This window comes from Gobius niger (genome assembly GCF_951799975.1).
Source record: "Gobius niger genome assembly, chromosome: 1".
NCBI classification, from domain to species: domain Eukaryota; kingdom Metazoa; phylum Chordata; class Actinopteri; order Gobiiformes; family Gobiidae; genus Gobius; species Gobius niger.
In genome coordinates this window covers 22,407,029-22,422,694 of record NC_136852.1, presented here as the reverse complement: position 1 = coordinate 22,422,694, position 15,666 = coordinate 22,407,029, and the positions used below count along the sequence as shown (strand labels likewise).

The 15,666-nt window shown below is 40.9% G+C and overlaps 2 protein-coding genes across 4 annotated transcripts; one reads left to right on the top strand and one right to left on the bottom strand.

The window, feature by feature from the left end:
- The first annotated feature begins 1,055 nt into the window (after window positions 1–1,055).
- On the top strand, window positions 1,056–4,592 carry serpinh1b (serpin peptidase inhibitor, clade H (heat shock protein 47), member 1b). 3 transcript variants are annotated; one of them, XM_079566356.1, is made up of 8 exons: window positions 1,084–1,167; window positions 1,599–1,630; window positions 2,170–2,319; window positions 2,402–2,594; window positions 2,690–2,960; window positions 3,044–3,142; window positions 3,262–3,494; window positions 3,623–4,592. In XM_079566356.1, the coding sequence occupies exons 3-8, from the start codon at window positions 2,201–2,203 to the stop codon at window positions 3,923–3,925; spliced, it is 1,218 nt and encodes a 405-aa protein (XP_079422482.1). In that variant the 5' UTR covers window positions 1,084–1,167; window positions 1,599–1,630; window positions 2,170–2,200; the 3' UTR covers window positions 3,926–4,592. The 3 variants fall into 3 exon arrangements, with proteins under 3 accessions (XP_079422480.1, XP_079422482.1, XP_079422481.1); XM_079566355.1 differs by having other exon boundaries at window positions 1,119–1,167; window positions 1,599–1,657; XM_079566354.1 differs by lacking the exon at window positions 1,599–1,630 and having other exon boundaries at window positions 1,056–1,167; window positions 3,623–4,591.
- Window positions 4,593–6,566: 1,974 nt separating this feature from the next.
- On the bottom strand, window positions 6,567–15,320 carry gucy2f (guanylate cyclase 2F, retinal). The gene is made up of 19 exons (XM_079564878.1): window positions 15,188–15,320; window positions 14,313–15,112; window positions 13,421–13,722; window positions 12,517–12,871; window positions 12,325–12,409; window positions 11,778–11,874; window positions 11,568–11,693; window positions 11,378–11,458; window positions 11,054–11,230; window positions 10,735–10,891; window positions 10,513–10,662; window positions 9,134–9,282; window positions 8,849–9,012; window positions 8,554–8,746; window positions 8,019–8,193; window positions 7,659–7,757; window positions 7,502–7,596; window positions 7,260–7,345; window positions 6,567–6,755 (listed from the first exon to the last, which is right to left on the bottom strand). The coding sequence occupies exons 2-19, from the start codon at window positions 15,049–15,051 to the stop codon at window positions 6,674–6,676; spliced, it is 3,312 nt and encodes a 1,103-aa protein (XP_079421004.1). The 5' UTR covers window positions 15,052–15,112; window positions 15,188–15,320; the 3' UTR covers window positions 6,567–6,673.
- Window positions 15,321–15,666: the final 346 nt, after the last annotated feature.

Below are 15,666 nucleotides of genomic sequence, written 5' to 3'. Positions count from 1 at the left end.
CAGAAATTGAGATTAATTCTTTCTTAGATTTTTACATTTCTTTCATAAACACCATTAAATTGGTGCTAAAACTCTTTCTGAGTTTTAGCACCAATTTAATGAACAAGTAAACAACATTCACAGACAAGTGTGCCACTCAAAGTGCAGCATGTCTCAGATGCCATCATCCCCTATCGCCCCCCCTCCCAATAAGCTCAGCTGGCAAGTCCAGGCAGACACTTCAAACTGGGTGGAGTTATAGAAAAAGGACATATTACACTTTCAACTTAAAATCAAATCTGTATTTCTAAACAAAAATGGAAAAGCCAATTTCCATGGAATGTATGATGGCCTTCATCAAGTACAATACCTTCAAAATGAAATCTATTGTTATTAACGTGGAAGTGGAACATGCTTTGATATGTTTTTACCAACTTACACTACATTCAATTAACCAAATAAGAAAAGCAAAATGTGTGCAATTGCCAAAGATAGGGGGGTCAAGCCCTCAAAGCCAATTAGTTTTACAATGGAGGCCTTTTGTGCACCCCCATCTCTGCACCACCCTGAGCTGCTGAGTTGGACCGACGTGGCAGTGAGGAGAGAGGGGGCAGGGCTATGTGGGGAGCACAGCACTCAATAAAATAGTACTTCTGGATTGTTCTATTGGAAATTGCACACAAGTGTAACCCATCCAAATAACGATGTAACCAACCGTAGTACAAGACAAGCTGAGATGTGCATTTCGTGTTTTGTTTTGCTTTATTTGTCAATTACAAGTACAGTTCTTTATAATACACTTAAACTGGTGCCTTCTAGGTTAGGCCCAGGAATGACCTGATTGTTCTCTAAACTGGGATGCTAAGTGCAACTAGTTTTCACTTCTGATGGAATTTTCACCTATGATGAAACATATGATGAAAGCTTGAGTCAGATGGCACCAAAGTTTCAAAGCTGGTCCCGGATCAGTTGACTTAAAGCCGACCCCTTCATACCAAGCTGCAGAGGGGGATGTCCTAACTCCGAGTTCCCAACTTCCTCAGCAAACACACATGGGCTCATTTGAATATTCCAGTCCCACTTCCAGAACTTTCTCAGTGAAGGGTATATAGGCCCACGAGTGTGTTACTGAAACACTGCTTCTACCGGACTGAAAAGAAGAGAAGATACTATTCCAATCTGTGCCAGGTAAGACTGAACTGGCTTTGATTTCATTGAGGAATGCAGAAGAGAATGAATGAGCTGCTTTGTTTTCATGGTTTAAAGTATCCCTGCAGGAATTTTAGGCGACCATAAGCTGACCGTTTGCATGATCTTATGTTTCAAGTCAGTATAACAGTGAGAGGAAACTGTGCATGTCCCTTTGCCACTCCCTACGCAAAATACTACTACTTTTTGTGGATCTTGGATCCAAATGGATTTCATGGGTGATCAGATCTGATTTTTCTTTCCTTGGTCAGAAGCATCTACTAAATCTGACACTGAATGAATGGGATATGAAGATAAAGAAGGTTTAAAAGTTCAAATGTAACCTGGCAGTCAGCCTGTCTCCATCTGAGCCTTGTACATGTTTGTTTCTTGCTCTCTGGAGATTACTGCATACAACTCTTGTCTTTCAGAATGAAAAACACAGACTTCAAAACAACTCAAGGTATCCAAGAAGTAAAGCCTCTCTGCAGTATGTCAATACAGAAGCAAATACAGTATTTTCCATCCAACAAAAAAAGTAGCTGTAAGAAAGTCCCAGTGGTTCTTTAAATAGCAAAAGAACTGTAGGCTGCGATGTGTAAATAAGAGAGGGAGCCGGAAGGCATGTGATTTATCTTAACAAAGAACAGTAACAATACAAAAATTTAGCAGAATCTGAAACGATGGATTCCATTACAAAGAGGAAGAGAAGAAAAAGGACTGAGGGTTCATATTACAGCCTGGTGTCAGCCCACAGCCTCACTCTGAGTGGACAGCTGCTCCAGCTGCGCAGGCCTCGGCTGCTGCTGACGTGGCTCCAACATGGAGTCCGTCTGTGGCCCCACCTCGTAAGGCTCCTCAGCCAAGTCTCTCAAAGACTTATTTACATTATACAGTAACATTTACTGGGACTTCACTCTAAATTTGCACAATGTTGAAGTGATACATCATGAAGGGTTTCAGGATTTAGGGTAAACCTTTAGTTCCATTTGTTGTGTGCAGGCTGCTCTAGCTGCTGTTGGAGACAGACAGGATGTGGATGACTCATGTTGTAGCTCTGTGCCTCCTGGGCCTGGTGGCCTCTGCAGAGGACAAGAAATTGAGCAGCCATGCAACCATTCTGGCTGATAGCAGTGCCAACCTGGCCTTCAGGTGAAATCGTGTTTTACATTAAGTTACCATATTAGTATTCCGGATCAAAACTACATGACAAATTTTAACACTTTCCTTGCAGCCTTTACCACAACATGGCAAAGGAAAAGAATGTTGAAAACATCCTGATCTCTCCTCTGGTTGTGGCCTCTTCTCTGGGTCTGGTGGCTCTTGGAGGGAAGGCGTCTACAGCGTCTCAAGTGAAAAATGTCCTGAGTGCTGACAAGCTGAAGGATGAACAGCTGCACTCTGGACTGTCAGAGCTTCTGTCTGAGGTGAGGGTCTTCTCTGTTCTTGATACACATACAGTGCAACATGTAATGTATGGGACTACACTTGTAAATACTTTCTCTGCATCGTCTCTTCAAAGGTGAGTGATGCCAAGACTCGTAACACCACGTGGAAGATCAACAACCGCCTGTACGGCCCCAGCTCTGTGTCCTTCGTCGACACGTTTGTGAAGGACAGCAAGAAACACTACAACTACGACCACACAAAGATCAACTTCAGGGACAAGAGGAGCACCCTCAACTCCATCAACGAGTGGGGCGCCAAGTCCACGGACGGCAAGCTGGCAGAAATTACCAAAGATGTGCAAAACGCTGATGGAGCCATGATTGTCAACGCAATGTTTTTCAAACGTGAGAGTCAAATTCATACTAAATAACCACTCATCCTTTCATGTGTTGACAATGTGAATGTATTTTTATTGTTTTCCTCACAGCCCACTGGCACGAGAAGTTCCATGAGAAAATGGTGGACAACCGAGGTTTTCTGGTCACCCGATCATTCACTGTAGGAATTCCCATGATGCACCGCACCGGTAAGATCTTAAATGTCAGCAAAATGAAGTTAACATTTAAATATTTAGGCACCTTTTATATAATTGATCTTATATGTCTATACTGAAAGTTGCATCATAATTTCATGTTTACCCCTCAGGCCTGTATGACTTCTACGAGGACACGGAGAACAAACTGTTTGTGCTGAACATGCCTCTGGGACAGAAACAGGTCTCCATGATCTACATCATGCCCTACCACCTGGAGCCTCTGGAGCGACTGGAAAAACTTCTGACCAGGAAACAGGTGGAGACATGGCTGAGCAAGCAGGAGAAAAGAGCTATTGCCATCTCCCTGCCAAAGATATCCCTGGAAATCAGCCACAACCTGCAGGTAAACACAGGACCATCAGAGGGCCCTGTTAAACTGACCATTCTCTACCACTGCTACTCCTGCTGTTGTAATGTGAGGTGATGTGCATCTAGTTTAAATACAATTCAAACTTAAATTGTATCTTTCAGAAACACCTCGCTGAACTGGGTCTGACTGAGGCCGTGGACAAGTCGAAAGCTGACCTCTCGAACATCTCCGGGAAGAAGGACCTGTATCTCTCCAACGTCTTCCACGCTTCTGCCTTTGAGCTGGACGTGGACGGAAACCCGTTTGACCCCAGCATCTTTGGCAACGAGAAGCTCAGAAATCCCAAACTTTTCTACGCCGATCACCCTTTCATTTTCCTCGTGAAAGATAACAAGACCAACTCTATCTTGTATATCGGCCGCGTAGTTAGACCAAACGGAGACAAGGTGCGTGACGAACTATAATATAGTTCAGTTTCCAAAACAGGAAGATGTTTGTCGATTTTTCTTCCTTTTTTTTGTTTTTTTAGTTTGACTGTTACCTCAAACTCCAGTAAGTTGCTTTCACGTATATGGAAATATTCTGAGGAGCCAATAGTTTAAAAAATGTAGCGAGCAGCATGACAATTTCAGGTATTTTGGCAATGGTTTGTTCTGAACATCTGTGAAATTACTGAGGCTATACTCATGAAACAAAAACTGGCCCAAAGATCCAGCACAAATGAGCAAAGGTGAAATTATGTGTCCATTATTTTACTTGCTCCTGCTGAATCTAGAGCCTGAAGGCAACCTATGGGCAAAACTGTGGAGCTCATCATTACTTTAGCTATACAAAATAAAGAGGTCCATTAAAACCTAAAAGGCTCAGCAGAAAGTGCTTATATTAAGTATGACCTCCTCCTGTGACTTCCTGTTTTGCCTAATGGTCCAATTCAGGTGCGTTTTTCTTGCATTATCTTTAACGTTTAAAGAAGAAGAGATCTTTGCACAGACTTTAGTGACAGTCTCACTCTCCAAAGTCTGCGCTGCATGTTCGTTGGCCACTTCTTGCACTGAATTGTTCCGTTGTTGGCATTAGAAAGGTGGAAAATGTCTGGTGTTTAAATTATGCGTGTACTCAATGCCATCATTTTGCTGTTCTGTTCCACAAAGAAACTGTTGGAATGACTTGTGATAATTTTGTGAATTTTTCCGATAAAAATGTTAAAAAATTAGCCTACCTAGGTATGTGTCTGTTGATCCAATGGGAATAACTGGCCCAGCTCATATTCATTGGGCCAGACCCAAATCTGGATAAGAAAGTTAGCATTGAAAATACTCAAGTCTACACCCTTATACTGTAGGCTATACCCTCTGCAATATTCAAACAGGTTGCATCAAGAATGATTTACCAAGAGAAACTCAACAGGTAAAAGTCAACAGACAGAAGGAAACTAGTAGCAGCACAGACAGACATAATACATGAAAATGATTGAAAATGACAACAATCTTTCCAGTCGAGTGGAGGGCATGCATTCCTGATCTGGTATGTGGAGACAGAACAAACACAGAGCCTCGGCTTCAGTTGGTAAACTACAGGGTAACCAGGCAAACCATGCAAAAATAAATTATATGCTCATGAGCCACGTTTACCACAGTCTGAATAAAAGGCCTGTCTGTGGAGAAAACAGAAACTGGAGAACAAGGCTCTCATGGTGAGCAGGAAGCAGTTGTTTAGGAAGGCCGTGAAATGAGTTATAATAAGTAATATGGCCCCAAAAGATGCAGCATAATAATGAATCTCATCAATAACAAATAGTACCGTAGTATTTAAGTCCTAGAAGTAAAAAAAATATTGTATATTGTTTTAGATCAACAGCGCCCTCTTCTGGTGCACAATGAAGTGAAACAGGTAAAGAATACATGAATCGTGGATGATGTTTTATAAAAGTGTAATTTTCATAATTATTAGTTATTTACATATATCAAAGATTTTGCATTGCCATGGTAACACACTGTACAAGACAGGTTCAACATAAATAGTTAATTACAGACAGACAGTACTTTTCTATCTGCGTACAAAGCATTAACTTTCAGCATTATACCATTTGTATTCAGAAAATGGGAGCAATATTAATAAATAAAGTAACTACTGATACAATATTTGCCCTATTTAAATTATATATTTTTTTAAAATGAATTTTACCTTAAAATTTGACTCACAGGGTTACATCTATCGTATTATAATTTAGTTCAAAAGACAAACAAAGGTCTGCTCAGCATTTACCACTGCATCTTTATATCATGCAAATGTAAAATCATTTGATTCCATAAACACTTGATACAGTTAGCTAACTTCCTGGTGACTAGTGTAGGGTAACGACTATTTCCTGTCCACACATTTAGCGTAAATGAAAAATAACATAAAATGAAGATAAAATAAAGAAACAAAAGAAAATTTACATTTTAAATTTGCCCAGATTGTGGTTCTATTTTATTAATTTGGTCAATGTCAAATTAAAGATTTCCTTTAGATTTCCTTTCTAAGACTAAAACACCTACATCTTCAAACACAGAAGTCTCTTCAAGTAAAGTATTTACACCCTATGTAAAGGTTTCTATATGTCGTAAGTGATTATCTGCCATCTGCATGTTTTGTAGATTAATATCTCATTATAATTCAATCATATTTAATCATAAAGCAAAAATATTTATTTCAACAAGACATCGCTAACTCCCTATAGAAATAAACAAGGACAGGAAAAAGTTGTTACCCTTGCAAGTCAGCATCACATTGCAATTCAACATTCTGTAATTTGACACTTCTAAACTGTCACTGCATCATAAAGTGTCTTAGTTTTACTTTAGCAGCCAACATTTCCAGCAGTGAAGTGCTAATAACATTCAGCCAGCCACAACACGAGCCGGCGCTTAGTGAGACGTCATGAGTTGAGACCTCATTGTCAAACCAAAAACTGCAAATATCTAGTGATCAAAATAGGCATATCTGATCTTCAGTCTTAGTGAAGTTGAAGTTGTAGTAGGTGACCACCCAGTGGTCAGTGAGAGCAGAGAAGTACATCCTTCTTTGAGAGTATTGTCCATGTGCATCAGTAGGTAATGCATCCACTCTCATTACATTAGCACCATCTCGTTCTGCTGCGCTGGCTGCAGCCAGATTAGCCGTCGATGGACAATCCTCTTAAAGCCTATCCTCAAACTCTGTCTCCTCATTCAAGTCTTCTTGTCCACCTGCCGATTCGCCTTTCGAAACATAGTCTTGATTTCCTCTGTCACCATCTCCTGCCAGTTGTCTCTGCAAAAGTTATTAGAATACAATTAGAACAGTTAGATTCACGTTACATGAATGGAACTCAACATAAAAGTTTGCCAGGAAAACAAAGATGATGGAAACACATGCAGAGCTTAAGACTAGGTTGATAAGATCAAAAGATTAATGACACAAGTTGATCACGAAACAATGAGATTTACAAACCATAGAGAAGAAAGTGAAAACATAAAAGCCACTTTAAATACAACGGTAGCACCACAGTACATGTAACATGTAACGCTACCTCTTCACGCCTTTTTCTCAGCTTTTTTTCTCTTGTAAGAAGCTATTTCTTCTGGGTTCAATCCATGATTGTCCTCACTGAACAGTATGTAAATAGTTTGTGGGTTAAATGGATTGGGCCAGAGTTGTGTATAGCAGTCGTATGGCTCTAATGCTCAGATACATGATCTCCAGATGTTTCTTATTGTTACTTGAAACAACATGAAAAAAGATAATAGCATTGTGAATTAATGAATTAGCACTTACCCTGGTCTTATCTCTGGTGGTTTCGGTAGTGGCTTCTTAAATCCTGTCTTCCCTACAAGCCAGTATGTCTCTTCAATCCCTTTACCCTAAAAAATGAAAGAAAATGACAGAAAGAAAACGACAGAAAGAAAACGACAGAAAGAAAACGACAGAAAGAAAGAAAGAAAGAAAGAAAGAAAGAAAGAAAGAAAGAGCGCTGTTTTTATTTCCTTTTGGAGTCTGTTATGTGAAAACTGCATTACCTTCAGTTCAGTCTTGCCTCTGACTTCAATTTTGTAGCCTTCATTGAGTGAACGCAAGATATTTACAGTTGTAAGATTTACATGGATTCTATAAGCTGTGCAGAACCAAAATTTAGAATTAAAAAGTGAACAACAATCCATATTGTGAATAACTCACGCAGTCCAGTGGATTCCATTCTTGAGGCAGTATTGACAGTGTCTCCAAAAAGGCAATACCGAGGCATCGTCAGACCAACCACTCCAGCAACACATGGCCCTGAACAGATGAAATATATTTGTTTTAGAAATGTATCCATAACCTTTCATAGGCATCACAAGTGTTCACTATTGTTTTTTATTTCATTGGTGTATAAGTGTATAACAATTTATCAATACCGTACAAAAATATGTATAAAAGTATGTGATCATTTGTGAAATAATGGGTTTCTGAAAGTACTTTCTGTATATAGTCTAGTAGTACCATAATTAGTATTAATTCAAAACAATGGGAATAAATAATGAAATGCCTAAGGCTGACCTGAGTGGATCCCAATGCGGATCCGGACCGGGATTTCCGGCATATGGCGCATCCGAAAGCTTCCCACGGAGCTGAGGATGTTCAGAGACATGTTGGCAATCTCTGCAGCATGCTTGTTTCCGTTTCTCTTTGGTAAACCTGATGCCACCATGTAAGCATCACCTATGGTTTCCACCTGCACAAATACAGGGCCATCAACATCAGAGGAGTCATGTACAAAGAACAATCACCTTCTGAATTTTTTTGGGACAGTGTGAGAAATATGGATAAATGCAGCAGAAATCTGGTCTTATTGAAGATGTGAGATCATCTATGCTGACAGGGTTCAGATCAAGGCCCACAAGAGTGTTAGCTGGCCATACACCAACTTTGCCTTAAATCTGAATTTCAAACATTTTCTTTATTAACTAATTTAACTAATTATTATTATTATTATTATTTTGTATCAATAAAGCACTTGAGTGAGAATTATGCTCTGCACATGCCTTGCCAACCAACTACTGATTTACACATATTTATTTCACATGTTTCAGACCTTGTAGACATCATGGTTGCTGAGCACAGCGTCGAACAGTGAGTACAGGTCGTTGAGGAGGTCGACCACCTCGATGGGGTCGCTGAGGGAGGAGATGGTGGTGAAGCCCACAATGTCACTGAAGTAAATCGTGACCTGATCGAAGTACTCGGGCTCCACTGTGGCACCTGTTTTCAGAGCCTCCGCCACAGAACTACAAAGACATACATTTAGTTCAAAGTTTTAAAGGTTCTGCTACCAAACAGAAGTTTTACATCTATTTAGAGTCAGCGAATATCTGAAAAATGTGACTCACGGTGGGAGCATTTCTGACAGTAGTTTCTCTGTCCTTTGTTTCTCTACCTCCAGCTCCTCTGTTCGCTCCCTGATCAGGTCTTCCAGGTTAGAGCTGTACTGTTCCAACATCCGAAGCATGGAATCAATGATGTTAGTCTTCTTTCCTTTGTTGATTATCTTGAACTAAAAACAAGGTTTTTACACTTAAGCATGTTGTATAATTCATCATGAAAGATGTAGCAATTACTGTATCGTATTTCAGTATTAGTGTTCATTTATGTCACTGGTTTGACAGGAATTTTACCCTGTCAAAGATCTCGTCAAAGTTGGGTCTGCGATCAGGCTGCTCACTCCAGCACTGTTTCATGAGCTGGATACACTCCAGAGGGGCCTGGTCAGGAGCCACAGTGGGACGGCACATCGGAGGAGGCTTCACCACTTTACGGATGATCTCTGAATGATTAAAGGTCATAATAATTATCATATTATAATATACCATAGTACAAAAGCATCATAATTTCAAGCTGTAAAAGAGCAAGAAAGCTTTATAGAAACCTTTGATGAATGCCTGCTACAGTGATTATTGAGACACTATGAAAAGCATCAAGCCCTGATTTTGGTGCTTCTGGATCTCACTGCAGCCTTTGATACAGTGGATCATGAGATTTTATTATCTCGCTTGGAATCCTGTGTTGGGATCAAGGACACAGTTTTAAAATGGTCCTACCTCACAGGACAGCAATTCTCTGTGAGCGTTGGCCCTTTTTCATCTGCAAAAGCCCCTCCCGCCTGTGGTGTTCCCCAAGGCTCTGTTTTCGGCCCAGCTTTGTTCTTCCTATACATGCTGCCACTGTGCTCGATTTTGACAAAGTATATTCCCTTCATTGCTTTGCCGATAACGTCCAAATTGGCATGCCTCTTAAGTCAGAAAGCAGTTCAATGCAGTCTTTGCAGATGCCGCCAGGAAGTGAAAGACTGGCTGAAGCTAAACTTCAAATCAGCTCTGTGGTTAAAACAAGCTTCTTTCAGCTTCGCCTGATTGCTAAAGTAAAACCCATATCTGCCTCTAACCAGCTGGAAAAATTAGTCTACATGTTTATCTCTACACGTCTGGACTATTGTAATTCTCTGTACCACGGTCTTGATGCTGCATCCATTTGTCGTTTTGCAACTAGTACAGAATGCAGCTGAATACCTCCTAACAGGCATCCGGCGCTATGACCACATCACTTCTGTGCTACAGTCTCTTCATTGGCTTCCAGTGCCCTTCAGAATACATTTAAAATCCTATTGCTTGTTTTTAAATCACTGAATGGCCTTGCTTCAGAGTTGAGCTTGTATTGGGCTGTGAGAGCCCTCGAATAAAAAAACAGAGGTGACAGGGCGTTTGCGCTCACTGGACCCAAACTTTGGAACAGGCTAACTTGAGCATTCGATCAGTCTCATCCATCGAGAGTTTTAAGTCACTCTTAAAAATGCACCTTTATGCGCTGGCTTTCAGTACGAGTTGAGTTGAACATTCCATATTTTTTAGCTTATTCATGTACCGTGTATATATTTTTGCCTCTGTCTGAAACATGTACAGCACTTTTGGCAGTATCGGCTGTATTTTAAATGTGCTATATAAATAAACTTTGACCTCGACCTTGACCTTGGTTGTAAACGTTTTTGGAGTAAGCTCACCCTGAGGAGTCAGTCCAAGCATGCAGTATGGAGCCCCTCGGACGACCACTTCCTGAAGGACAATGGCAAAACTGTACACATCTCCTTTATATGTCCCTTTGCGGGAACTGGCTAGATCCCTCAGAAACTCCGGAGCGGTCCAGAACAGCTCTGACAAAGGAGACACCAGTGAAACATTCATATGTACCAGGTCAAGAAGTGAAGATTAAATGATGTGTTTACCTTCAGGTGGCGGCTCCTCAAAAGGGGCTTTCTGGGACTCTAGTAGCTCATTAAAACCATAGTCAGTTATTTTGAGGACAAAGCGACCATCGACCACACAGTTACGAGATTTCAGCCTCCCATGGGGAAAGTCTCTGTGGTGAAGGTATTTCATTCCCTGGTATTAATACAAATATTATTATTTAAACACCACACAGAATAAGCACGCATTCTTAACTGAAAACATTTTTCATTTTATGTTCTTGCGGTTAAGTCCTGGTATTGCTTACTATTACTTTACTTTGAAGCACATGTAGAAAACTCTGCATGTTTTTTATACCTTGATGAGGTCCAGAACAAGTGAGGACTTGAACATCCAATCCAGCTTAACATCCTCATTCCTGAGCAGGTCCTGCAGACTGCCTCGAGAGCAGTGCTCAGTCACCACCGCAAACATGGAGCAGTCTTGGAAGAAGCCTAAGAACGGGTTTACGTTTTCATTCCGAAGATCCTTCATCTGGGAATAACAAAGGATATATATTCATATGGACACCAAACAATGATTGTAACAAATGATCACTATTTCAATAATAGAAACACAAATGTAACACAACTATTTGATTAAGGAAACAAAGGCCTAAAAAAGCAAATAACTGCAGTATACCTTGGTGAAAATCTTGGTGGTACTCTGCTTTACTTCTTTAAAATGTCCATCCTCAAACTTCTTTAGCCACACCCAGTCACCCTGAAGGAAGACAACACATTGTTTATATATTGCCTGATTGCAATCTATAATAATTTAGATTTTTAAAAATATGTAATAGGTAGGTTTAGCTCAAGTAGAAAAAACCTACCTCATAGACAGCCACATTGGTGGTTTCATGAGTTTCCGTCTGCACGCTGTTCACAGAATGAGAGGGATCTGCTGATTTGTTGTCTATTGCACTTTTAGACTCACTAAGATCTTCCAAAGTGATTTTCTGTAGACCAGAGAATAGCACCTTTGTAAGAAATTATCTTTTATGTTAATGTCAAATCAGAAGGAGCATCTTAATGTGACTTACTTTGTTGCTCAACTGAGGGTTTATAAACGTCAGATCTTCCAGGGTTAAAAGGATCCTATTCGGTCCTTTAAACATCTGGATTTGCTGAAGCCTTCTCCTGCAAATAAGAAACATGTTTAGAGTTTACAAAGAATAAACACTACAAAACTTATGCCATTACATAAAAAAAAAATGTGGGTAACATAAAAAATATACATAGTCGACTGCCCTCTGGTCAGACCTGCTTATATTTTAAAATAATTTTTTGTTCTCATTTTCATTAACAATGCCCTGTTGCTCTTGTGATGTTGGGAGCGGATTGTAGAGGGCAGTGATTCTCAACCTTTTGGCTCCAAAACCCCCACAGTAAATGCCCGGGTCACACTGTGGGAAACGGGGTAATTAGCTGACATAATTCTTAAAAACCGGAGAAAAAAACCAAATGGCTAAATCAAACAAATCACATGATCTGGCGACCCCCCACATTATTCTCACGACCCCCCCCCAGGTTGGAAAATTGCTGGACAACTGAGAGCCTACACAATCATATTGTGCAATATGTAAATACCTTATGCAGAGACTTATTCCAAGACCCGCAAGGCCCAGTGAGAAGGTCACAGCAAAGACAACAATGATGTATGTAACTTCTAAACCTACAAAAACAAGTAACATGAGTGACATTATTATTTATTATTATTTTACAACAAATATAATATAAATATAACTAATACTTAAACTTAGACATAAGCACGGCTTTTACCTCCTGTGCAGGCATTAGTGGGGTCAAACCAGCAGGCAGAATCTGAAGGTGGAGGGGCTCCTCCTGGGAAGAATATGGACTTTCCAGCAAATCGCAGCTTAAGCGACTTCAAATCCACCAGGTAGGTTTGATACAGCCCAGCGCCCTGGTTATTTGTGTCTAATATGATATAGTTAGTTTTGACTTCTCCGCTCTTGTCGACTTGAAACTTCTGGTTGAAGCCGTTGAATACAATGTTTCTAGTGAAATAAGCCAGATTGGACCCCGACAGCCTCATGCCAGCTTTTCTGGCACTGTGGATGGACTGGGCCATGAGGTACAGACTGTTGTAGATGGTGCCAAACAGAGGGTTCACCTGAAAAACAAAGAACACAGAAAAAAATATTATATTTTGAACAGCAAATTCAGCAAGTACAATTTGATATCGCAGCTTTAAACAAGTTCAAAATATATGATGTTGGCAAAATTCAAATATCTCTTTCTGTCAGATGCTATTCATAAACCAATATGCAAGATTTTCTTATTCTATTGAGAAATCAAACTCCTGGCAGACAGAAAAGCAAAATCTTTACTCTTATAAAAGGTACAGTAGAAAGCGCAGTAAGATTTTGTTTGAAGGCTACTATGAATTTGTGTGGCATTGGGGGGCAACGATAAACGCTTTTGCCTCACAGTAAGGAGATCCTGGTGGGGCCTTTCTGTGTGGAACCTGCATGTTCACCCCAAGCCTGCGCAGGTTTACATGGTGTATTCTGGTTTCCCCAACCACTAAACATGTACAATAGGCCAGAATGTGCGACCCTCAATGTTCAAGTTGGTAAATGGCTACAATGATGTACTTGTGGGTGAATTAAAAAAAGAAAAGAAGAAAAGTTTCATCAATGAATCTTGTAAAAGTCCCTACCTGCTCTGGCGTCACAGATAGCATCACTTCCTGGGATATTTTGGCGGCATTGAGCGCCTCGTAGAAAGATAGAGGCTCGGACGCCATGGTAACAGTGAGCACAGCATCGTAGGCCTCTCTCAGACGGCTGTTGTTTCTCAGAGCGAAGTGAGTGACGTTGTTGTAGGGCAGGCTGTAGTGCAGGGTGTCGTAGGGAATGAACACGTATTTTCCAGATGTCAGGCCTTTCTCCTGTGCAGCAAGAAGGAAACTGGCCTGCTGTTCTCCTCCGATCAGGACCGAGTGCATGCACATGATGATTACTGTACAAAATTAGAAAATATGTCATACGGCCAGGTTTTTACATGGTTAGACATTAGTCAATTTCATCTTTGTTTTTTGTTTTTCTGTTTTTTGATTGAAAATTGCCCTACTTAGAGCCCCACCTATATTTCATGGATATTTTAGTATAAAAGAGAATTCGATTTTGTCTTACTCAAAGTCTACTAATTATAATTAGTTACCATGGTCACCACAACAAATGATCTGCCAACCTGCATTCAGTCAAGTGTATGCTCATTCCAGCATGTTTTATGCATGCTCTTCCAAACATGACAGGCTCTATTTATTCAGGCTTGAGAACATCCCAACGAGGACAAGAAAATAAGGATGAAACTAGACTATCAGGACTAAACTCACACTACATTAATCAATAAAGTCCAAAAAGTCAATTCCCAAACTGGACTCCAGGAGCCCCTAGTGGCTTGTAAAAGTACTACTTTGACATTGGGAATGCTCAACTTTATTTGCATGTGCTTTATTTCATCAAAACCTGGCTCAGGGTTAGACAAATAGGAAACACAGTCAAATTCAGTTACTGTTTCTATGAGATGACGTGACAAGTTAAACTTACCTCTAATGTCTCCTACAGCCTCGATCTTTTGCATCGTACTCTCCATCTCGGTCTCATTGCCCACAGAAGTGACCAGACCCACTGGGAGCCCTCTGTTCCTCAGAGCAGTGGCCACCTTGCCGGCAGAATCTATCCAGATATCCTCTTTTGATGAAACTACTGCGATATTTGCCCACCTGAAGTGTTTAAACACAGTGAACAACACATCGGTGGGTACAGGCACTGTCCTGGCAAAAGTTGGGTATCCAGTGGCTCCGTCCAATTCGTAGTTCAAACAGCCATAAGAGAAGAGAGCCTTTTCCCAGTTTTTGGCCAAAAGTGACGCAGCAGTACAATATCCGGGGCTTGTGGGGCCAATAAATGCATCCGCTCGTTCTTCATAGTGAATAAACGCAGTCAGGGCTTTGGATGTCTCGCACGGTTCTTGCAGGAGGATAAAGTCCATTGTTAGGCCCAAGTCGAGATTGGGATCTCCATTGATCCTGCTTATGGCCAGTCTGGCAGCTGATGTAGGGAATGCCTTGTAATAAATAGGATCGCAGTTCCAAGGTCCTAAAACTCCCACTTTGAAAATTAAACAGTGCACGCAGCAAGGGAAAGTCAATACTCCAAGTAAGATCCATAGTGAGAAGTTGTAAACGCGCAAATTCGGCAAAACGTTTCTTGTTTTAGTTGTGGGCACACACGGATGGCTGGACTCCCACAGTGGCCATTTGAAGTTTGGAGGGATGTGTAGCATTGTCCTTCCAGAGTGTTAAAAGCTAGTGAAACATTTTGTTCACCGCTGAAGTCAATAATGCCTGCCAAGAAAATCAAAAGCTATGGTAGAAGATCGGAAGTTTTTACCAACAGAAATGTACTCAAGACGCACTTACCATTTCATGTCACGTCGGTCCAGTTTAGCATGTGTCCCCTTTGGTGTCCACATCACCTAATCATTCTCTGCTGATCTTTCAAGGAGGTCATGGTGCTTTGGTGTTGGGCTGAAGGGGAGTGACAGGTGCCTCGGTTGCGTTTTGAGACAGCTTCAGCACCCTGGAGAGCTACTTAGACACTGCAGTAGTCCCCTCCTCTGCGCAGCGCTCCTATGGGTCCCCTCACGCGGCGCAGCATATCTGAAGAATCAATCGGGAGTTAGGTCGCATGCAAGACCCCATGAAGAAGTGGAAAAAGTACAAATTTGCAATGTGAAATTTGAAAAGTGCTCTAAGTATCAGCTTAAGCGGCTCCAAAGTGACCTGGGGGCCAAAACGTAGGTGCTACTCGCTAATCCATTTTCACTGTGGCACAAAATAAGAGGATTGACAACAGGCCTTAGTCTACTCTAAACCTTTGTTATCATGAAGGCTACAGT

Excerpts from the sequence above, each read along its gene's own strand:
- serpinh1b (XM_079566356.1), top strand. The coding sequence starts at position 2,201 with ATGTGGATGACTCATGTTGTAGCTCTGTGCCTCCTGGGCCTGGTGGCC. Across the intron at positions 2,320-2,401 it reads AGTGCCAACCTGGCCTTCAG|CCTTTACCACAACATGGCAA; the intron begins GTGAAATCGTGT and ends CTTTCCTTGCAG. Across the intron at positions 2,961-3,043 it reads CAACGCAATGTTTTTCAAAC|CCCACTGGCACGAGAAGTTC; the intron begins GTGAGAGTCAAA and ends TTTTCCTCACAG.
- gucy2f (XM_079564878.1), bottom strand. The coding sequence starts at position 15,051 with ATGCTACACATCCCTCCAAACTTCAAATGGCCACTGTGGGAGTCCAGC. Across the intron at positions 11,875-12,324 it reads GGAATAAGTCTCTGCATAAG|GAGAAGGCTTCAGCAAATCC; the intron begins GTATTTACATAT and ends TCTTATTTGCAG. Across the intron at positions 10,663-10,734 it reads TGAGGAGCCGCCACCTGAAG|AGCTGTTCTGGACCGCTCCG; the intron begins GTAAACACATCA and ends CTCCTTTGTCAG.